This window comes from Primulina eburnea, chromosome 14, assembly GCF_022965805.1.
Source record: "Primulina eburnea isolate SZY01 chromosome 14, ASM2296580v1, whole genome shotgun sequence".
NCBI classification, from domain to species: Eukaryota; Viridiplantae; Streptophyta; class Magnoliopsida; order Lamiales; family Gesneriaceae; genus Primulina; species Primulina eburnea.
In genome coordinates, this window is record NC_133114.1 from 19,065,322 (window position 1) to 19,083,423 (window position 18,102).

At 41.5% G+C, this 18,102-nt stretch overlaps 1 protein-coding gene and 1 long non-coding RNA gene across 2 annotated transcripts; one reads left to right on the forward strand and one right to left on the reverse strand.

Annotated features, from left to right (window-relative positions):
- The first annotated feature begins 2,457 nt into the window (after positions 1-2,457).
- LOC140813294 (nuclear poly(A) polymerase 3) lies at positions 2,458-6,363 on the forward strand. Its single transcript, XM_073171799.1, has 10 exons — positions 2,458-2,907; positions 3,135-3,212; positions 3,885-3,992; positions 4,236-4,298; positions 4,376-4,537; positions 4,640-4,753; positions 5,238-5,300; positions 5,439-5,741; positions 5,833-5,997; positions 6,124-6,363. Exons 1-10 carry the CDS (start codon positions 2,875-2,877, stop codon positions 6,361-6,363), a joined length of 1,329 nt encoding a protein of 442 aa, XP_073027900.1. The 5' UTR covers positions 2,458-2,874.
- LOC140813296 (uncharacterized) lies at positions 6,080-17,969 on the reverse strand. Its single transcript, XR_012113876.1, has 3 exons — positions 17,655-17,969; positions 6,344-6,594; positions 6,080-6,213 (listed from the first exon to the last, which is right to left on the reverse strand). It is a non-coding gene; the product is annotated as an uncharacterized lncRNA (long non-coding RNA).
- Positions 17,970-18,102: the final 133 nt, after the last annotated feature.

Below are 18,102 nucleotides of genomic sequence, written 5' to 3' on the forward strand. Positions count from 1 at the left end.
GTGGAGATGTTGAGTTTTTATTTTCCTGCTAAGACCCGGCTTAGCAGAGGAGTTAGAGGGTGGAGGTGGTGAATTGTTATTTTTCTGCTATGGCGTCGCCTAGCAGAGGAGCAGAGTGGAGGAGGTGAATTAAATTTTCCTACTAAGGCATCACCTAGCAGAGGAGCAGAGTTTGGGAGGAAAAAAAATTATTTGGTTAGTCGATAACGAAAGATGTTGGGGAGCAGAGTTTACGAGGTGCAGGCGTGGCCGAAGGCTTGAGGGCGAGCTTGTGGCTGGCAGGCGAGCTGGAGTGGCAGGCGAGCTGCGGGGTGCGGGCGAGTCAGCGTGGCGTGGCGTGGCGTGGCGAAGGCGATGGGGCGAGCTGGTGCTCGGGAGCTGGGCGAGCGTGTGGCGCTCGGGCGCACGGCGAGCAGACGCTCGGCGGGCGAGGGCGAGGGCGAGAGCGAGAGCGGCAGGTGAGGGGCGAGCTGGTGCTCGGGCGAGCAGGCGCTCGGGCGAGGGCGAGAGCGGCAGGCGAGGGGCAAGCTGGTGCTCGGGCGAGCCGGCGCTCGGGCGAGCGAGAGCGGCGGGCGAGGGCGAGAGCGACGGACGAGGGGCGAGCGGTTGCTCGGGCGAGCTGGAGTGGCGGGCGAGCTGCGGGGTGCGGGCGAGCTGGCGTGGCGAAGGCGATGGGGCGAGCTGGGCAAGCGTGTGGCGCTCAGGGCGCGCGACGAGCAGACGCTCGGCGGGCGAGGGCGAGGCGCGCAAGGGCGGACGCACGCTGTAGGGGCTGGCGTGCAGGCGGCGAGGGCTGTGCTTGAGCGAGGTGATGGTGAGGTGATGATGAAGCGGTGTTAGGATTACGATTTGATTTGTTTCCAAATTTTTGGGGACTGACGAACGGCTGGAAGATAATGCAAAACTCGCACTCGGTAACCTGAGGACAGCACGACTAATCGAACTTCGAACCTGCGATTCAGTTAGACTCGGAGAGGGGGAGACTGGTGATACCCCGTGGATGGTCCCGCTACCCCTGGCCCATCCCAAGCCCAAATGAAAGACAAGCCCATCAAGGGCCCAGGTATTCTCCTATAAATACCAGGTTTGAGTGTTCAGTTCAGGCATTCAATTCAATATATCATTTTCAGCAGCACCCTTAGCTGCACCCCCCATATATCCTCAGTCACTGACTTGAGCGTCGGAGGGACTACGCCAGGACACCCTCCTGGCCCCCTCCTAACGGTCTTATTTGTGATTTCAGGCCAGGGTAATTCTGAAGCCCGTGTCTGGACTAGTGATTCTCGCTGGGATTGGACCCTAAATTTCCCGTGAGTATCACATAACAAGAGAATCCTTGTCCCTAATGTATATCCTACACTCTGGCCAGAGATTTCATGTACTAATATTTTGTTAGATCACAAGATATTCACACCCGTAGGTGAGCAGTTAATTCCATACTACAAAGCACTAACTCCTACACATGTCGCAACTGCACCAAACTTCGCTACCTTGTGACCCTCGCGGAGTTGGTAAACGAGTCAAAGCACAATCCTAGTGTGCACAGCCTCGGTGTTCTCCCGGGTAGTAAGGACTAATGATGTACAATCATAACCACATATTATTCCTCTCGATGAATGATAACCACTTGGAAAGTCCAAGGGATAGTTGTTCGGTACAATCATATATCATATGATTACACATCTGCATTATTAGACATCTCTATATCATTACCATGAAACACGGTGCACAACATCACAGATGCTAGTCTCAAGCTCAAGCGACGTTTATCCTTGTTTTTAGGCGGGTGAATCGACTAGGAACTAATTTAGAATATACAGTATTTACAAATGAGTTTCAAGATCGAAGTATGATTCATTTGTATTGAAGTATAATCAAGGTATTTATCTATGTCGATGGGATGATTATGAATTTAAAGTAAAACGAAATCATGAAATTTATATTATATTAAAATAAAAAAATGTTTGTTATAGCTGAGTCAATAAATTAATTAGCAAAACCGCTGACTTACATGATATCTACTCTAACAAAGCCTTCCGATTTTTTTTAGTGAGTGGAGACTCCTTTGAGGATAAAGGAGAGGAAAAATGTAACATTCTAATCTCTTAAAAAGTGCTTGCCAATGACCAATCAAATTGTGAGGAAGCCATACTTTTATTGAGAATTTTGGTTCGACTCTCCTTGTTTGAATTTATGCCTTCAATATTAATAGTTGATTATAGTTATTTGTGATAGATTATATTCTGTTTTTATTGCATTTCAACAAAACACGATACTTATTTACTGCATATTTTGCATTTCAACGGTTATTTCTCTTATTTGTTATAATCATTTGGTAGAGATACCAAAAATTCTTGTAGAAAAATATATTACAACTCCAACCCCGTTAACGGCTAGGCTATGACACGAGCAACAACCAATCAAATCTGACCACGTCTTACCACCAAAAGTCAACCAAATTACAATATCGCCACTCCCGCTTCTCCTTCGTTCACCGTTGTCATTCAATATCAAGAAACCTCATACGAAGTCTAGGGGACATTCGCATCTCTACGAAATTCTCCCCAGACCCTGAAACTTATACCCTCTCTGCGCACAGCCAATTTTTGTGGAATGCCATTTCCATCGCCAAGTTCTTGATTCGTTTCCGGTGAAAGATTACCCGGGACGATTACTGACTGTTGTGTGTTGAATTTGCGCCCATCATCGATCAAGAAAGCCAATTTTCTGGCATATTCAACCCTTAGTTTACTGGGTTTGTTAGATGGATATTGACATCCCATTTTCAGTCCTCCTTTTGCAGTACTGAAAACCGAATTTCTGTGATACTGTAGGCAGCGCTTGTCGATTGAGCCCATTACCTGCACTGCAAGAATGGAGATTGAAAGATCAGTTTCTCTGCTTCAGGTATAAATGCTGGTGTCTCGGTTTCTTTTCGCGAAATAATCAGATTTGGTTCTTGGGATCGTTTTTTCTGGACATTTTTCTTGTGGGTTTTTCCTTCTCTTTCTAATGGTTGATGATTATTATTTTTACTTATTGAATATAAATTTTTATACAAATTTATGTTGTTTTTTTAATAATGTTTCATTTTAGTTGATGAGCATTTCTTTTGTCGAGAATTTTAAATGTAGTATATGGAGGATGAGGGTTTGGTGGCATCTGACAAGGAAGAAATTAGGAGAAGAAACGTTATTGTCAAGCTCAAACAGGTGTTCTTTCTTAACTTGTTCTTAAGAATAAATTTAATCACGAAAAAGATGATGTTCCTTGTACTAATTAATGGTTTTTTTGTGTGTATCCTTTTCATACTCTATATAGCAATTGCGATGCTAGAATGATTTCTGGTCTTGAGGCATTTGTTGCCTCATAGTGATGTAGACACGCTGATTCAGAGTATTTGAAGGAAGTGCTGTATTAATCAGGATGTGGGATTTAAGTTTCCATTAACGAAATGTGTTCAAGTTGTGATGCATAAAATTTCGAGGATCACACTAGGAGAATTATTTAGCTGTAACTCATGGTGCAGAGTCACATAAAAATCAGGTTTTTAATGTAAAAATTCAGTCTGATATTATATTGTCAAACTAACGGGGTTGGTGTTAGTCGAAAAAAATGTTTTAAGGCAGCCATAAGTTCTTTGTATCTCTAGTCCTCATTTTCTGTTACTCTTTCTTGATAGTCACTCTTTTCGTTTTTGGTCATAGTAAATCTTTCACGTGTTTCCAAAGCTGTGTTCTACAAGTTTTATGCAACTTGGACAGAACGAGAATTCTCTCAAAGTGATTACGAATTGAAAGAGTTTAAACTGCCTACTAAGAGGAAGTCCCTGACTTTGAAGCCTTGTGTGATGTTGCCAAACTTAATGTTTTTGTTTCTTATAGATTGTGTTTGTGTGGGCTAAGAAGATAGCTTACGACCACCGACTCCCAAAGAGTTGCATCAGGACTGCTTCCGCCACAATTATAACCTATGGATCATATGGCCTTGGAGTAAGAAAAGCACCATTCTACTACTTTTATAGTGGCAATTCTCAGTGAAGACTGATTTTTTTTTTTTCCATTTCAAATCCTCATTTAGTTTACGGGCAGTTACCCTTGTAATTTATACCAGTAAGAAATTACTGGACACATTCTTCTGATTTTAAATTACAGATAGACATAGCTTTAATGTTATCTTGCCTTTCGCCTTCTGCCAATTCTAAAATAGCTGTATTAAATATCGTTGATCCACAGGTTCATAATCATGAGTCTGATGTTGATGCTCTGTGTGTTGGACCAGGCTTTGCTACTAGGGCGGTCAGCAATTCTCATCCTTGCATGTAAACTATTGCATTACATGTTCTTTATTCGTCTTTTCTTTGTCACACTTGTAGGAAGATTTTTTTATTGTTCTACGTAACATGCTCGAAACTAGACCTGAGGTTTCTGAGATCTACTGTGTCAAGGATGCCAAAGTTCCTCTCATCCGATTCAAATTTGATGGGGTCTCAGTTGATCTTCCCTATGCCAAGATCCATGGAATATCTGTTCCTGAGGTGGGATTTTGTCGCATTCATTTGATTTTACAATGAGTTGAAGGTTTACAGCATATTCCTCTCGAAATTATGGCTGTTTATTTGCTGAATGTGTATCTGTAGGATGTGGATGTATTCAACCCATTCATTTTAGCAAATATGGATGAGATAAGTTGGAGAAGTTTGTCTGGTGTACGAGCTAATAGAAGCATTTTTCAACTTGTGCCATGCATAGAGGTACATTCTGCCCTTTTAGAATAACAATTCGGTAAGGAGAAGTTCATATTCATATGTCAATTTTGTCAAGGGTGGGGTTTGTATCGAAGCATTTGAAATTTATGCTCCAAATCTGTTGTGCTTGTTTAGGTATTTTAAACCATTGATTTCAAATTCTTCCCCGGCCATTTTATGCATTTATATCAAGCATTATAATGAAATTCAAATTCTTCCACCCAAAACAAATCAATCCAATTAAATGCAGCATGATGATTTTCGAATCCCATTACATCAGCCAGTTTTTTGTTGCCATTTTCACTTATTTTCGATACACTACTTTGGTTTTTGTTGTGTAAATAATTCTCTCCCAGAAACTTTTTCGTGAATATTGGGTTTAACATGATGTAAAGGACAATTTTTGTCATGGAAAATTCTTGATATTTCTTACTGTATTTGCTAAAAGTTCTCGACTAATCTCTTATATTCTTTAATCGATTCTACGTAGACATACAAGTCACTCCTGCGCTGTATCAAATTTTGGGCAAGGAGACGAGGCATTTATTGCAATGTAAGGATTTCATTCCAAGTTATGGAAAATAACAATTCCCATACTTTTCCCTTTCAATGTTTCTTTCTATTTTAGGGAATTAACTTTGTTTCATCACTTGTGATCATGTTAATTTTATGATCTGATAATTTAACACAGATATTTGGATTTTTCGGAGGCGTTCACTTGGCAGTCCTTGTGGCTGCAATCTGTCAAAGACATCCGGATACCTGGCTAAGTGCTCTGGTTTCAATTTTCTTCAAGACATTTGCCTTCTGGCCCTGGCCAACACCAGTTATCTTGTTTCATGATATAGTGCCGACACATTACCTTCATACGGAAAAGTCTCTAATGCCAATTCAGCTACCATGTAGCCTAAATGAATATTGTCGTTCTTACATAACTAGGAGTACATTCGGCCGAATCAGAGAAGAGTTTCTACGCGGACACTACATGACAAAGGTTCGAAATAACTTCTTGGCTGATACCGTTTTTACGATTTTTTTGTGTTCTATCTTTGCTACTGTTTTTACAATTTTTTTTGGTGACACAGGATGTCCTGAGCCCAATCATCGATTGGAAAATTTTATTCGAGCCATTTTCGTATGCATACCACTATGCCCGATATTTTAAAATCCGCCTTTCATCGTCTGATAGAGATGAGTTACGAGACTGGGTTGGTTGGGTCAAGTGTCGATTGCGCTGCCTTCTAGTAAAGGTATGATACTGATTGTTCTTCAGTTGTCTATTCTGATAACTCTACTACTTCTTGTATTGGTTACTATCTGAAAATGCCAGCATGTCCTATATCTCTCTTGAAATACAAAATTTCATGCTTTGACAGTTGGAGGACTTGCTGGGATTTTGTGATCCCAACCCTACAGAATACGTTGATGCTACGCTACACGCTCCAAATACGGTGTTTTTCTGGGGACTGAAGATGAGTAGAAGTCATAAGATTGACATTGATGCAATCAAGAAAGAGTTGGTAAAGAACATCAACTCTGGAAGTGAACGCCCTCTGGGAAAGATCGAATTATCGGTGGTGAAAGTTTCAGAATTACCTGATATGAACCCCGAGTGAACCGAGGCATGCCGATGGCATTCAGATGGCAATGGACAAAGAATTCCAGTTGCCTCAAACTATATGGCTCAAGAGTGGAGGTGCTGAATAGACGGGGGAGTGTGCAGTTTCGTTGAGACAAATTACATTTGTTTTGGTAAAGACAGCCTGATGTTTACATTCTTCTTATCTAGTTTTCTTGGAAAACAAGGAGCAATCAAGAAAGGTTTCACACTTCGAATATATTGTGTGCTGAATGAAGAAAAAGGCCAAGTAATGGAACTCAGCTAATTGTATTTTCTTCGGAAAACGGAAATATATACAAGAAAAAAAGGAAAACACAAATGGTTGGTTGAACAATCAAAACACAGCCTTATCCAATTAAATAAAAACATTAAAAAATCAAGTTTCGACCTCTTCATTAATTGCTTATTTTATTTGAGAAATGAATTTGGAAGAATGGGAAGCATTTGTAATCCTTAATTTTAGATGGAAGGTTAACTCCATTATCTAAATTTAGAAGGTTCGAATCTATGGATTTGACATTAACCAAACAACCAATGATCCTAACTTGAGTTGCATTTGAATATAGAATTTGATTTAGGTGTGGAAATTTGGAGTTCGAATCCCGAAGGACAAGAATCTCAGATACATTTTGTAATGAACCGTACTTTTACTACTTGAAATTTGCGGAAAAATTTAAAATTTTCTTAAATATAAAATTCATACGGTCGTCAACTCATCGTTCATAAAAATATTTGAAATCAACATCACCAATAAAATTTGCTAACAAAATACTTGCTCAAAACATCTCGCTTCAAGACATAAAATCAGATTATTTTCAACTTGCAAAAAAAAAAAAATTAAAATGACGTGGGCGGTCCTCGGGTCTAGCCTCCCGCTCAGTCCAAGCCTGCTCCTTGGTCGCCACCTCCTATCTCCTCATAAACATCCTCACCTGCATCGATCAAGTCTAGTGAGTCTAAAGACTCCACACGTATAAACTGGAATAGCAAGTACTACATAATAAAAGCGCATGCATCTTTAAATTAGAACGTACATAACTTGAAACTTGAACTTGCATAATAAACTTCATCATATGTACATACATACTTTGACGTGCCATCATCATAAACTTTTTTTTTTAAACATGCTTGCTTACTTGAACATACTTGAACATACATAACTTCATACTTTCTTTTGTAGAGGCATGTTTCAAAGCAAGTGACCCATAACATAATAAGAGCCTGATAAGATTATACCACAGTACTGGGCTGACAGAGACGTATCCACTGCCACATACATGAGATCCCCGTTCATAATTTAACGGGCTGGTTGATCCCCGTTCATAATTTAACGCTTTCCAACCTCGATCTAACCCGTTCATAATTTAACGGGCGGATTGGTCCCTGTTCATAATTTAACGCTTTCCAATCCTAAACATACTTTGGTCACAAGACATTTAGCATACCTCAAAACTTAAAAATATTTTCTTGCACGTCATACATACTTACTTGGCGTTGAGAGATTCGTTGGACTTCGATAGGGGCCGTCGCTGCACATACTACTCATAAATTTACGTGCTTAACTCGAATGACTTAGACGTATTAATCATACTATCTTACAAGTTTATTCAATTCCTTAGGACGTTCTAAAATTCCCATGACTCGACCTTGTAAATCATTGTACTAAACCATGACATCAAACCTCAAAGCATACTGTAAGAAAAATTTCCCAAAAACATGAAGTACACGGACCCCGTGCCCAGGTCCGGCTCCGGGTCCGTGTAGGTACTGAACAATGTGTGTGCAGAAAAGGGGAGACACGGACCCCGTGCTTAGGTCCGTGTAGGGGTCCGTGTAGGCTCTGGAAAAATGCACTCCGGAAGAACAAGGGCACGGACCCCGTGTAGAGGTCCGGGTAAGGGTCCGTGCACCCGCGCAAATCTGAAATTCACGAAAATTCTGAACACGTAATGCTTATCATCCTAGACTCGATTGCACGTACCATAAATCGACACCCCGAGACCCATCCTAGCATGCCCTAACATCAAACCAAAATCCTACAAACACCCAAAGAAACGATGTTCACCCTACTACACATACAATTCAAAGAAAAACGTGGCAATTGACACCGAAACGTTTCCTACGACTTAAATTGATTCAAGTGCCCATCGACACTAAACGTCCTATCAAATAACAACCCAACATCATATTAAACATACCTAGACACAGCAACGATCATGTTGGGTGCAATAATTGTCCCTACTTGGTAGAGTGATCGAACCGTGGTGCTTGTGTTGCTGTGCGGTTTAAAAGATTTGAGTTGCACCATTACCACTAGCTATAGCTTTTGGTAAAGCGGTAAGCACTCGGTCCTACACTTGGTATCAGAGCAAAGGTCACGGGTTCGATTCCCATTGATTGCAAGGAGTGCAATTATTGGGAGGGAGATTGTTGGGTGCAATAATTGTCCCTACTTGGTAGAGTGATCGAACCGTGGTGCTTGTGCTGCTGTGCGGTTTAAAAGATTTGAGTTGCACCATTACCACTAGCTATAACTTTTGGTAAAGCGGTAAGCACTCGGTCCTACAGATCACCCGTCGATCCCCAACGAAGTCTGCAACAATAAAATCTCAAGAACACATCAACATCAATAGTTTCTGAAAACGCAGTTTGAGCAGTCCCACGAAAAACATCATAACTCACTCAATTTTTATCCAAATAATTCGAATTTTATATCGAATCGAAGGTATCGAAAAGTCCTACAATTTTTCCGTTGAAAGTTTTCTCAAAACCTCGATCGAAAATTCGCAGTTTAAACGGAAACAGTAAAAACGTGGTATTTGAATAAAAAACTACTCCAAAACACATCCATTAAAATTTATGCTCAAACTACTACACGTCCATCACATGTTTTCATCCAAAACACATAAAAATAAATAATATGACATGATCGACGCAGGAAAAATAGATTATACATGTCTTTTGATATCAAACGTTACCGAAATGACGATACCGAAGCGGAGAAGGATGCGAGGTTGATCCGGGACGAACGTGAGGCGATTTTCTTTGAAGAAAACACAACAAAACTTTGCTGGAATTTCAGAGAGGAAGGGGCGGCTGCTACAAAGACAAGAACCCTAGCTATCTTCTTCTCTCAAAATTTTAAAAGCTGAAACGTGATTGTGTGTGTGGTGTGCGTGAGTTTGGTGTGTGTAAAACGTGTGTGTGCGTGTGTAGGTGTAGGTAATTAGGATGAAAGTTGCTAAATAAATAATCAGCAACTTAATTAAAACCTTAACCATCCACTAACTTTAAATAAAATCCTACAATTTAATTTAACAAAACCCCTATATTAAAATAAACACACACTAGGGCTAATTTTAAAAGTTTTAAACTCTTAAAATTACTAAATAAATGATTTCGGCTTAAAAATGCTAAAACTCAATAATTTAGTTAAATTTCCCCATCCTCAACTTAAAATAAAATCTCATCTTTTAAAATGCCAAAAATCGTCCCCGGTCTTCTCCTCGATCCCACTTCGAATAATCGCCTGAAACATGAAACTCGAAAAATATTTTAACGTGCATCCAATTAAACATGAATAATTTAAAATAATGCATTTTCATAAATTATGCATGGCTAAAACTCATTTAAAATTAATTAAATGATTTAATAAATAAATGAATACATGAGTTATACGCGCACTGAATTTCGGCACTATAGTTCCTCCCCCACTTATAAAAATTTCGTCCTCGAAATTAAGTCTTACCGAACAACTCCGGGTGGCGAAGTCTCATATCTACCTCTGACTCCCATGTGGCATCTTCCACTGATTGGTTTAGCCACCGAACTTTAACTAGCTTAGTCACTTTGTTCCGGAGTCTACGCTCTTGCCTGTCTAGGATTTGGATCGGTTTCTCCTCATAAGACAGGTCTGGAGCAAGCTGCAATGGCTCATAGCTCAGAATATGCGAAGGATTGGCTAGATATTTCCTCAGCATAGAGACGTGGAACACATTGTGCACCCCGGCCAGATTCGGCGGAAGGGCTACCCAATAAGCTAATGTCCCAACTCTGTCCAAAATCTCGAATGGCCCAATAAACCACGGACTCAGCTTGCCTCTCTTCCCAAATCTCATTACACCCTTCATAGGTGCTACCTTGACGAATACGTGATCTCCAACGGCAAACTCGAGATCTCTCCTCCTCTTATCAACATAGCTCTTCTGTCGGCTTTGGGCAGTCTTCATTCTGTCACGAATCTTGACCACCACATCGGTAGTTTGCTGAACTATCTCTGGACCAAGGTCCGTTCTCTCACCAACTTCATCCCAATGGACTGGTGATATGCACTTTCTTCCATACAAAGCCTCGTAGGAAGCCATACCTATAGATGATTGGAAGTTGTTGTTGTAGGTAAACTCCACTAGAGGTATTTTAGACTCCTAAGTCCCCTGAAAATCAATCATACAGGCTCTCAGCAAATCCTCTAAAATCTGAATCACTCGCTCAGACTGGCATCTGTGTGCGGGTGAAAAGCTGTACTGAACAGCAACTTTGTCCCCATGGCTGCATGTAAGCTCCTCCAGAATGACGACGTAAACCTCGGGTCCCTGTCGGATACAATCGAAACTGGGAACCCATGTAAACGGACTATCTCCCTGATATAAAGCTCAGCATACTGCGTCATGAAGAAAGTCGTCTCCACTGATAGAAAATGCGCTGATTTCGTGAGTCGATCCACAATAACCCAAATGGCATTAAAGCCTCTGACTGATCTAGGCAATCAAACGACGAAGTCCATCTTGATGTTCTCCCATTTCCACTCTGGAATGGGGAGTGGCTTAACCAATCCTGCTGGCCTCTGATGTTCAGCTTTTACTTGCTGACAAGTGAGGCATTCGGACACGAATCTGTGGATGTCTCGCTTCATCCCCGGCCACCAATACAAAATCTGTAGGTCTTTGTACATCTTGATACCTCCTGGGTGAATAGAATACGGAGATGCATGTGCCTCTGTCAGAATATCCTGTCTGATCGAATCAACACTAGGCACCCACATTCCGCCTCTGTATCTCACAATCCCATCTGACACTGTATAAAGAACACTACCCTTGGTTTCGTCTTTCAGTCTCCAATTCTGTAGTTGCTCATCTGAAGCTTGACCTGTCCGGATACGGTCTAGCAGAGAAGACTGGACCGTCAGATTAGACAGCCTTTGTGCTCTGCCCTTGCGATACACTTCCAACCCAAACCTCTGAATCTCAAGCTGAAGAGGTCTCTGCACTGATAACTGAGCTACGACTGCAACTTTCCTGCTCAAGGCGTCTGCCACAACGTTAGCTTTTCCTGGATGGTAGCTAATCTCGCAATCATAGTCTTTCACCAGTTCCAACCAGCGTCTCTGCCTCATATTCAGCTCCTTCTGCGTGAAGAAATATTTCAGACTTTTGTGGTCAGTGAAAATCTGACACTTCTCGCCATACAAGTAATGTCTCCAAATATTCAACGCAAAGACGACTACGGCTAATTCAAGATCATGCGTCTGGTAATTCTTCTCATGCACCTTCAACTGTCTGGAAGCATAAGCTATAACCCGACCCTGCTGCATCAACACTGCGCCTAACCCGAGCTTAGATGCATCGGTATAAAGCACAAACTCACCTTTCCCTGTCGGCATGGCTAGCACTGGCGCTGAAATAAGAGCTTGCTTCACAGTATCAAAGCTCTTCTGACATTCTTCACTCCACACGAACTTAGCATTTTTCTTGGTGAGTGAAGTGAGTGGCACTGCTATGGATGAAAATCCCTGGATGAACTTACGGTAGTAACCAGCTAGACCCAGAAAACTGCGGATCTCTGATGCATTCTTTGGCTCAACCCATTCCTTAACGGCTGCAACTTTAGCTGGGTCCACCTCAATCCCACTGCTAGAAATTATATGACCCAAAAAGGCGACCTTCTCCAACCAAAACTCACATTTACTGAACTTCCCAAATAACTTGCGACCCTGCAAAACTTGCAACACTGACCTCAAATGCTGGCTGTGCTCCTCATGGCTCTTCGAGTATATGAGAATATCGTCAATGAATACGATGACAAACTGGTCAAGGAATGGCTGGAATACTCGGTTCATGAGATCCATGAAAATTGCTGGAGCATTCGTCAATCCAAATGGCATCACTAAGAACACGTAATGCCCATACCTGGTCCTGAAGGCCGTCTTCTGCACATCTGCATCCTTCACCTTCAACTGATGATACCCTGATCGAAGATCTATTTTCGAGAACACTGAAGTTTCCTGCAATTGATCAAACAAATCTTCGATTCTAGGAAATGGGTATTTGTTCTTGGTCGTTACCTTGTTCAACTCGCGGTAATTGATGCAAAGTTTCATGCTCTCATCCTTCTTTTTCACAAACAGCACTGGTGCGCCCCAAGGTGAGAAGCTAGGGCGGATGAATTCCTTGTCGAGGAGCTCCTGGATCTGCTGCTTGAGTTCTAAAATTTCTGCTGGAGCTAACCTGTATGGTGCCTTAGAGATTGGCACTGTGCCTGGCATGAGCTCAATCGCAAACTCCACCTTTCTCTCTGGTGGAAGACCTGTGACGTCATCAGGGAAGACGTTTGGGAAGTCTCTGACTACTGGCAAATCTGAAATCGATGGGGTGGGCGCGTCAGGTGCTGAGATGATGCTGGCCAAGAACGCCTGACACCCCTTGGAAATAAGTCTATGTGCTTGCATGCAAGAGATCATGCGCGGGAAACTCCTCCATCGGGCTGGTTTGAAAAGAAACTGCTCCATGCCCAGCGGTCTAACCAATACTGACCTCTTCTGAAAATCAATCAGAACTCTTTTCTTCGTCAGCCAGTCCATTCCCAAAATAATGTCGAATTCTGGCATCGGTAATAGAATCAAATCTGCATATACCAGGTGGCCTTGCAGTTCTAAGTCAATGTCCCTGACCACGCTAGTAGCTGACAACTCTTCCCCTGATGGGACTGTCACTGAATAATTCACGTCAAGCCCAATGGTTTTGAGGTCCAAGTGACTAGCGAACGTCTCTGATATGAAAGAATGGGTGGCACCTGAATCTATCAGGGTCTGAGTAGCTATTCCTTTAATGAAAATGTTCCTTGGGAGGCGTTGGCACAACAAAAACTTATATCCCAAAGTCAGTATCATTAATCTTAAGCAAAGCAGAAACCAATGACTCAAAAATACTCAAGAACATTACTAGCACCCCAATAATCCCAAATAAAAATTCCACATGCAAGGCAAAATAATAGTGATCTTAGGTAGAAAAGTTTACCGGTCAGTAGTGTAGTGTCTGGGTTTGCCTCCTGAGCATGCATGTCGAATACCATGCCCTGAGTTGGCTGCTTCCACTGTGGGCATTCTTTCAACATGTGGTCAGCAGCTCCACATTTAAAACATTTACCTGACCCGTACAAGCATTGACCTGGATGCTGACGGTTACACTTCGGGCACACTGGGAAAACAGCGGGCTTCTGTGGCGCCCCTTGCTGCTGGATGGGACCCTTGCCCCTCGTCGGTCCCTGATAAGGCTTCTTCCCTGGCGGTCCCTGATACGGTTTCTTAAACGGAGGCCTTTGCTGCTGTCGCTGCTGTGGATCCTGGATAGGACCTCTTGCCCTGCCTGTCTGCCTCAATATCCCGCTGGTCTTGCTCTGCCGCCAAAGCTCTAGATACGGCGACTGCATAAGAAGTAGGGCCAGCTACTCTCACATCACGGCGCAAGACTGGCCGCAACCCATCCATGAAATGTCTCAGCTTTGCATGGGTATCATTAGCTATGAGGGGCACAAAGTAACACCCCCTCTCGAACTTCCTGACGAAGTCTGCTACACTGCTATCTCCCTGTCGCAGCGACATGAACTCCCTGATAAGACGGGATCGTACCTCTTCAGTGAAGTACTTGGCAAAGAACGCTTCCTTGAACCCGTTCCAGGACAACGTCGGCAAATCAACTGCCACCGATGCACTATCCCACCAACGTCTGGCATCCCCTGCTAGAAGGAATATGGCACATCGGACGCGGTCTGCATCCAGGAGCTGGTCTGCATCCTGCAGCTCCATGTAGTCAAAGATCACTTCGATGGACTTAATCCATCCCTCTGCCACCATCGGGTCCGTAGATCCCGAAAACTCCTTAGGATTCATCCTCTGAAACCTCTCATACACTACTTTAGGTCTAGGCCTTGCCCCTGCATTCGCTGCGGCCTGGTTCCCCGCAAACTGCTCGAAGAACTGCGTCATACCTGCAAGCATCTGTGCCTGCATATCTGGCGGTAGAGGTGGAGGATTGACCCTCTCCTCATCTCGATGTTCCCTATCCTCAACTTGGTGCTCTCTGTTCTCATCCCTTGCTTCCCGGTCAACCAAACGTCTAGGAGGCATACTGTTCCAATAATTCACCCAATACGTAACCCACTATGCATGAACATAATATCAATAGCATAAGATGCACGTAATTTGAACTTTAAAATATGGGCATCCTGAAATCATGACTCAATGCATATTACATAAATGAATCTTTGAAACTTTAAATTTACAGACTTGAGGTGTGACTTCGCGAGCTTCTTGCGACTGGCAGTTGGCATAACCCTTTACAAGAACACCGCTCTGATACCAACTGTAACGAACCGTACTTTCACTACTTGAAATTTGCAGAAAAATTTAAAATTTTCTTAAATATAAAATTCATACGGGCGTCAACTCATCGTTCATAAAAATATTTGAAATCAACATCACCAATAAAATTTGCTAACAAAATACTTGCTCAAAACATCTCGCATCAAGACATAAAATCAGAGTATTTTCAACTTGCAAAAAAAATAATATTAAAATGACGTGGGCGGTCCTCGGGTCTGGCCTCCTGCTCAGTCCAAGCCTGCTCCTTGGTCGCCACCTCATGTCTCCTCATAAACATCCTCACCTGCGTCGATAAAGTCTAGTAAGTCTAAAGACTCAACACGTATAAACTGGAATAACAAGTACTACATAATAAAAGCGCATGCATCTTTAAATTAGAACGTACATAACTTGAAACTTGAACTTGCATAATAAACTTCATCATACGTACATACATACTTTGACGTGCCATCATCATAACCTTTTTTTTTAAACATGCTTGCTTACTTGAACATACTTGAACATACATAACTTCATACTTTCTTTTGTAGAGGCATGTTTCAAAGCAAGTGACCCATAACATAATAAGAGCCTGATCAGACTATACCACAGTACTGGGCTGACAGGGACGTATCCACTGCCACATACATGAGATCCCCGTTCATAATTTAACGGGCTGGTTTGTCCCCGTTCATAATTTAACGCTTTCTCACCTCGATCTAACTCGTTCATAATTTAACGGGCGGATTGGTCCCCGTTCATAATTTAACGCTTTCCAATCCTAAACATACTTTGGTCACAAGACATTTAGCATATCTCAAAACTTAAAAATATTTTCTTGCACGTCATACATACTTACTTGGCGTTGAGGGATTCGTTGGAATTCGATAGGGGCCGTCGCTGCACATACTATTCATAAATTTACGTGCTTAACTTGCATGACTTAGACGTATTAATCATACTTACTTACAAGTTCATTCAAATCCTTAGGAAGTTCTAAAATTCCCATGACTCGACCTTGTAAATCATTGTACTAAACCATGACATCAAACCTCAAAGCATACAGTAAGAAAAATTTCCCAAAAACATGAAGTACACGGACCCCGTGCCCAGGTCTGGCTCCGGGTCGTGTAGGTACTGAACAATGTGTGTGCAGAAAAGGGGAGACACGGACCCCGTGCTTAGGTCCGTGTAGGGGTCCGTGTAGGCTCTGGAAAAAGGCACTCCAGAAGAACAAGGGCACGGACCCTGTGTAGAGGTCCAGGTAAGGGTCCGTGCACCCGCACAAATCTGAAATTCACGAAAATTCTGAACCCGCAATTCTTATCATCCTAGACTCGATTGCACGTACCATGAATCGACACCCCGAGACCCATCCTAGCATGCCCTAACATCAAACTACAAACACCCAAAGCAACGATGTTCACCCTACGACACATACAATTCAAAGAAAAACGTGGCAATTGACACCGAAACGTTTCCTACGACTTAAATTGATTCAAGTGCCCATCGACACTAAACGTCCTATCAAATAACAACCCAACATCATACTAAGCATACCTAGACGCAGCAACGATCACCCGTCGATCCCCAACGAAGCCTGCAACAATAAAATCTCAAGAACGCATCAACATCAATAGTTTCTAAAAACGCAGTTTGAGCAGTCCCACGAAAAATTTCAGAGAGGAAGGGGCGGCTGCTACAAAGACAAGAACCCTAGCTATCTTCTTTTCTCAAAATTTTAAAAGCTGAAACGTGATTGTGTGTGTTGTGTGCGTGAGTTTGGTGTGTGTAAAAACGTGTGTGTGCGTGTGTAGGTGTAGGTAATTATGGTGAAAGTTGTTAAATAAATAATCAGCAACTTAATTAAAACCTTAACCCTCCACTAACTTTAAATAAAATCCAACCATTTACTTTAACAAAACCCCTAGATTAAAATAAACACACACTATTGTTAATTTTAAAAGTTTTAAACTCTTAAAATTACTAAATAAATGATTTCGGCTTAAAAATGCTAAAACTCAATAATTTAGTTAAATTCCCCATCCTCAACTTAAAATAAAATCTCATCTTTTAAAATGCCAAAAATCGTCCCCGGTCTTCTCCTCGATCCCACTTCGAATAATCGCCTGAAACATGAAACTCGAAAAATATTTTAACGTGCATCCAATTAAACATGAATAATTTAAAATAATGCATTTTCATAAATTATGCATGGCTAAAACTCATTTAAAATTAATTAAATGATTTAATAATTATATGAATACATGAGTTATACGCGTACTGAATTTGGGCACTACACATTTAAAACTAAAATCCATCATATTTGAAATTACCATAGTGTAAAATTCGTTGTGATTCAAATTTGAAAAGAGAATCCAGATTCTGAATACAGAAATGATCAAAAAAAAAATACAAAATGTCAATGAATGATTTAAAATCATCAAATCCATAGTTACACGAACATTTACAAAGAACGTAATTTTAACAATGGATTTGGAATTCCAAAAACGACTATAAAATAACCCCAAACCAAAAGCTGAGTAGTTTGGATATTGTGATATAAAGACAGAACAAATACAAATTTCGGTGCAATATTTGGCAGATCAAATATATTTCCAAGTGAGTGTGAAACCATCTAAAGGAACTACCTTTGATTCACCAAGTACAACCAGAAAATATGAATAAATATGGACTCCAATAGAGTGATCAGAGTCCACACAACGTTTTCGACGACGGTGGATGAATCGAACCACTGGAAGCTGAGGAAGGTCCAGGCGGTGGTCAGGTAGGAGAATTCGAACTCCGGCCACCGTAAAGCTGAGCAGTAATGCCTCAATTCTGAGTTCATCCTTCAAATTAACTGTGAAATAATACAAAGTCGTGATCGATATTTTTTCTTTGTTTATTTCTAATGCGAAGATTGAATTATCGTTGGCTCATTGTGGGGGAAATGAGGAAATCGGGTCTCTGTACATATTAATTTTTTTTCTAAAAAAAAGCGTGATATTTTACTATTTTGTTCATAAATATAAAAATCAGTTTACGATAACAATACGAATAAAATAAAATTTAATAAAAATAAAATTTAATCATTAA

What these genes read in the sequence shown, in the direction of transcription:
- LOC140813294 (XM_073171799.1), top strand. Translation starts at nt 2,875, where the DNA reads ATGGAGATTGAAAGATCAGTTTCTCTGCTTCAG. An exon ending in TTATTGTCAAGCTCAAACAG is followed by an intron (nt 3,213 to 3,884) that starts GTGTTCTTTCTT and finishes TGTTTCTTATAG; the next exon opens with ATTGTGTTTGTGTGGGCTAA. An exon ending in CAGGCTTTGCTACTAGGGCG is followed by an intron (nt 4,299 to 4,375) that starts GTCAGCAATTCT and finishes TCACACTTGTAG; the next exon opens with GAAGATTTTTTTATTGTTCT.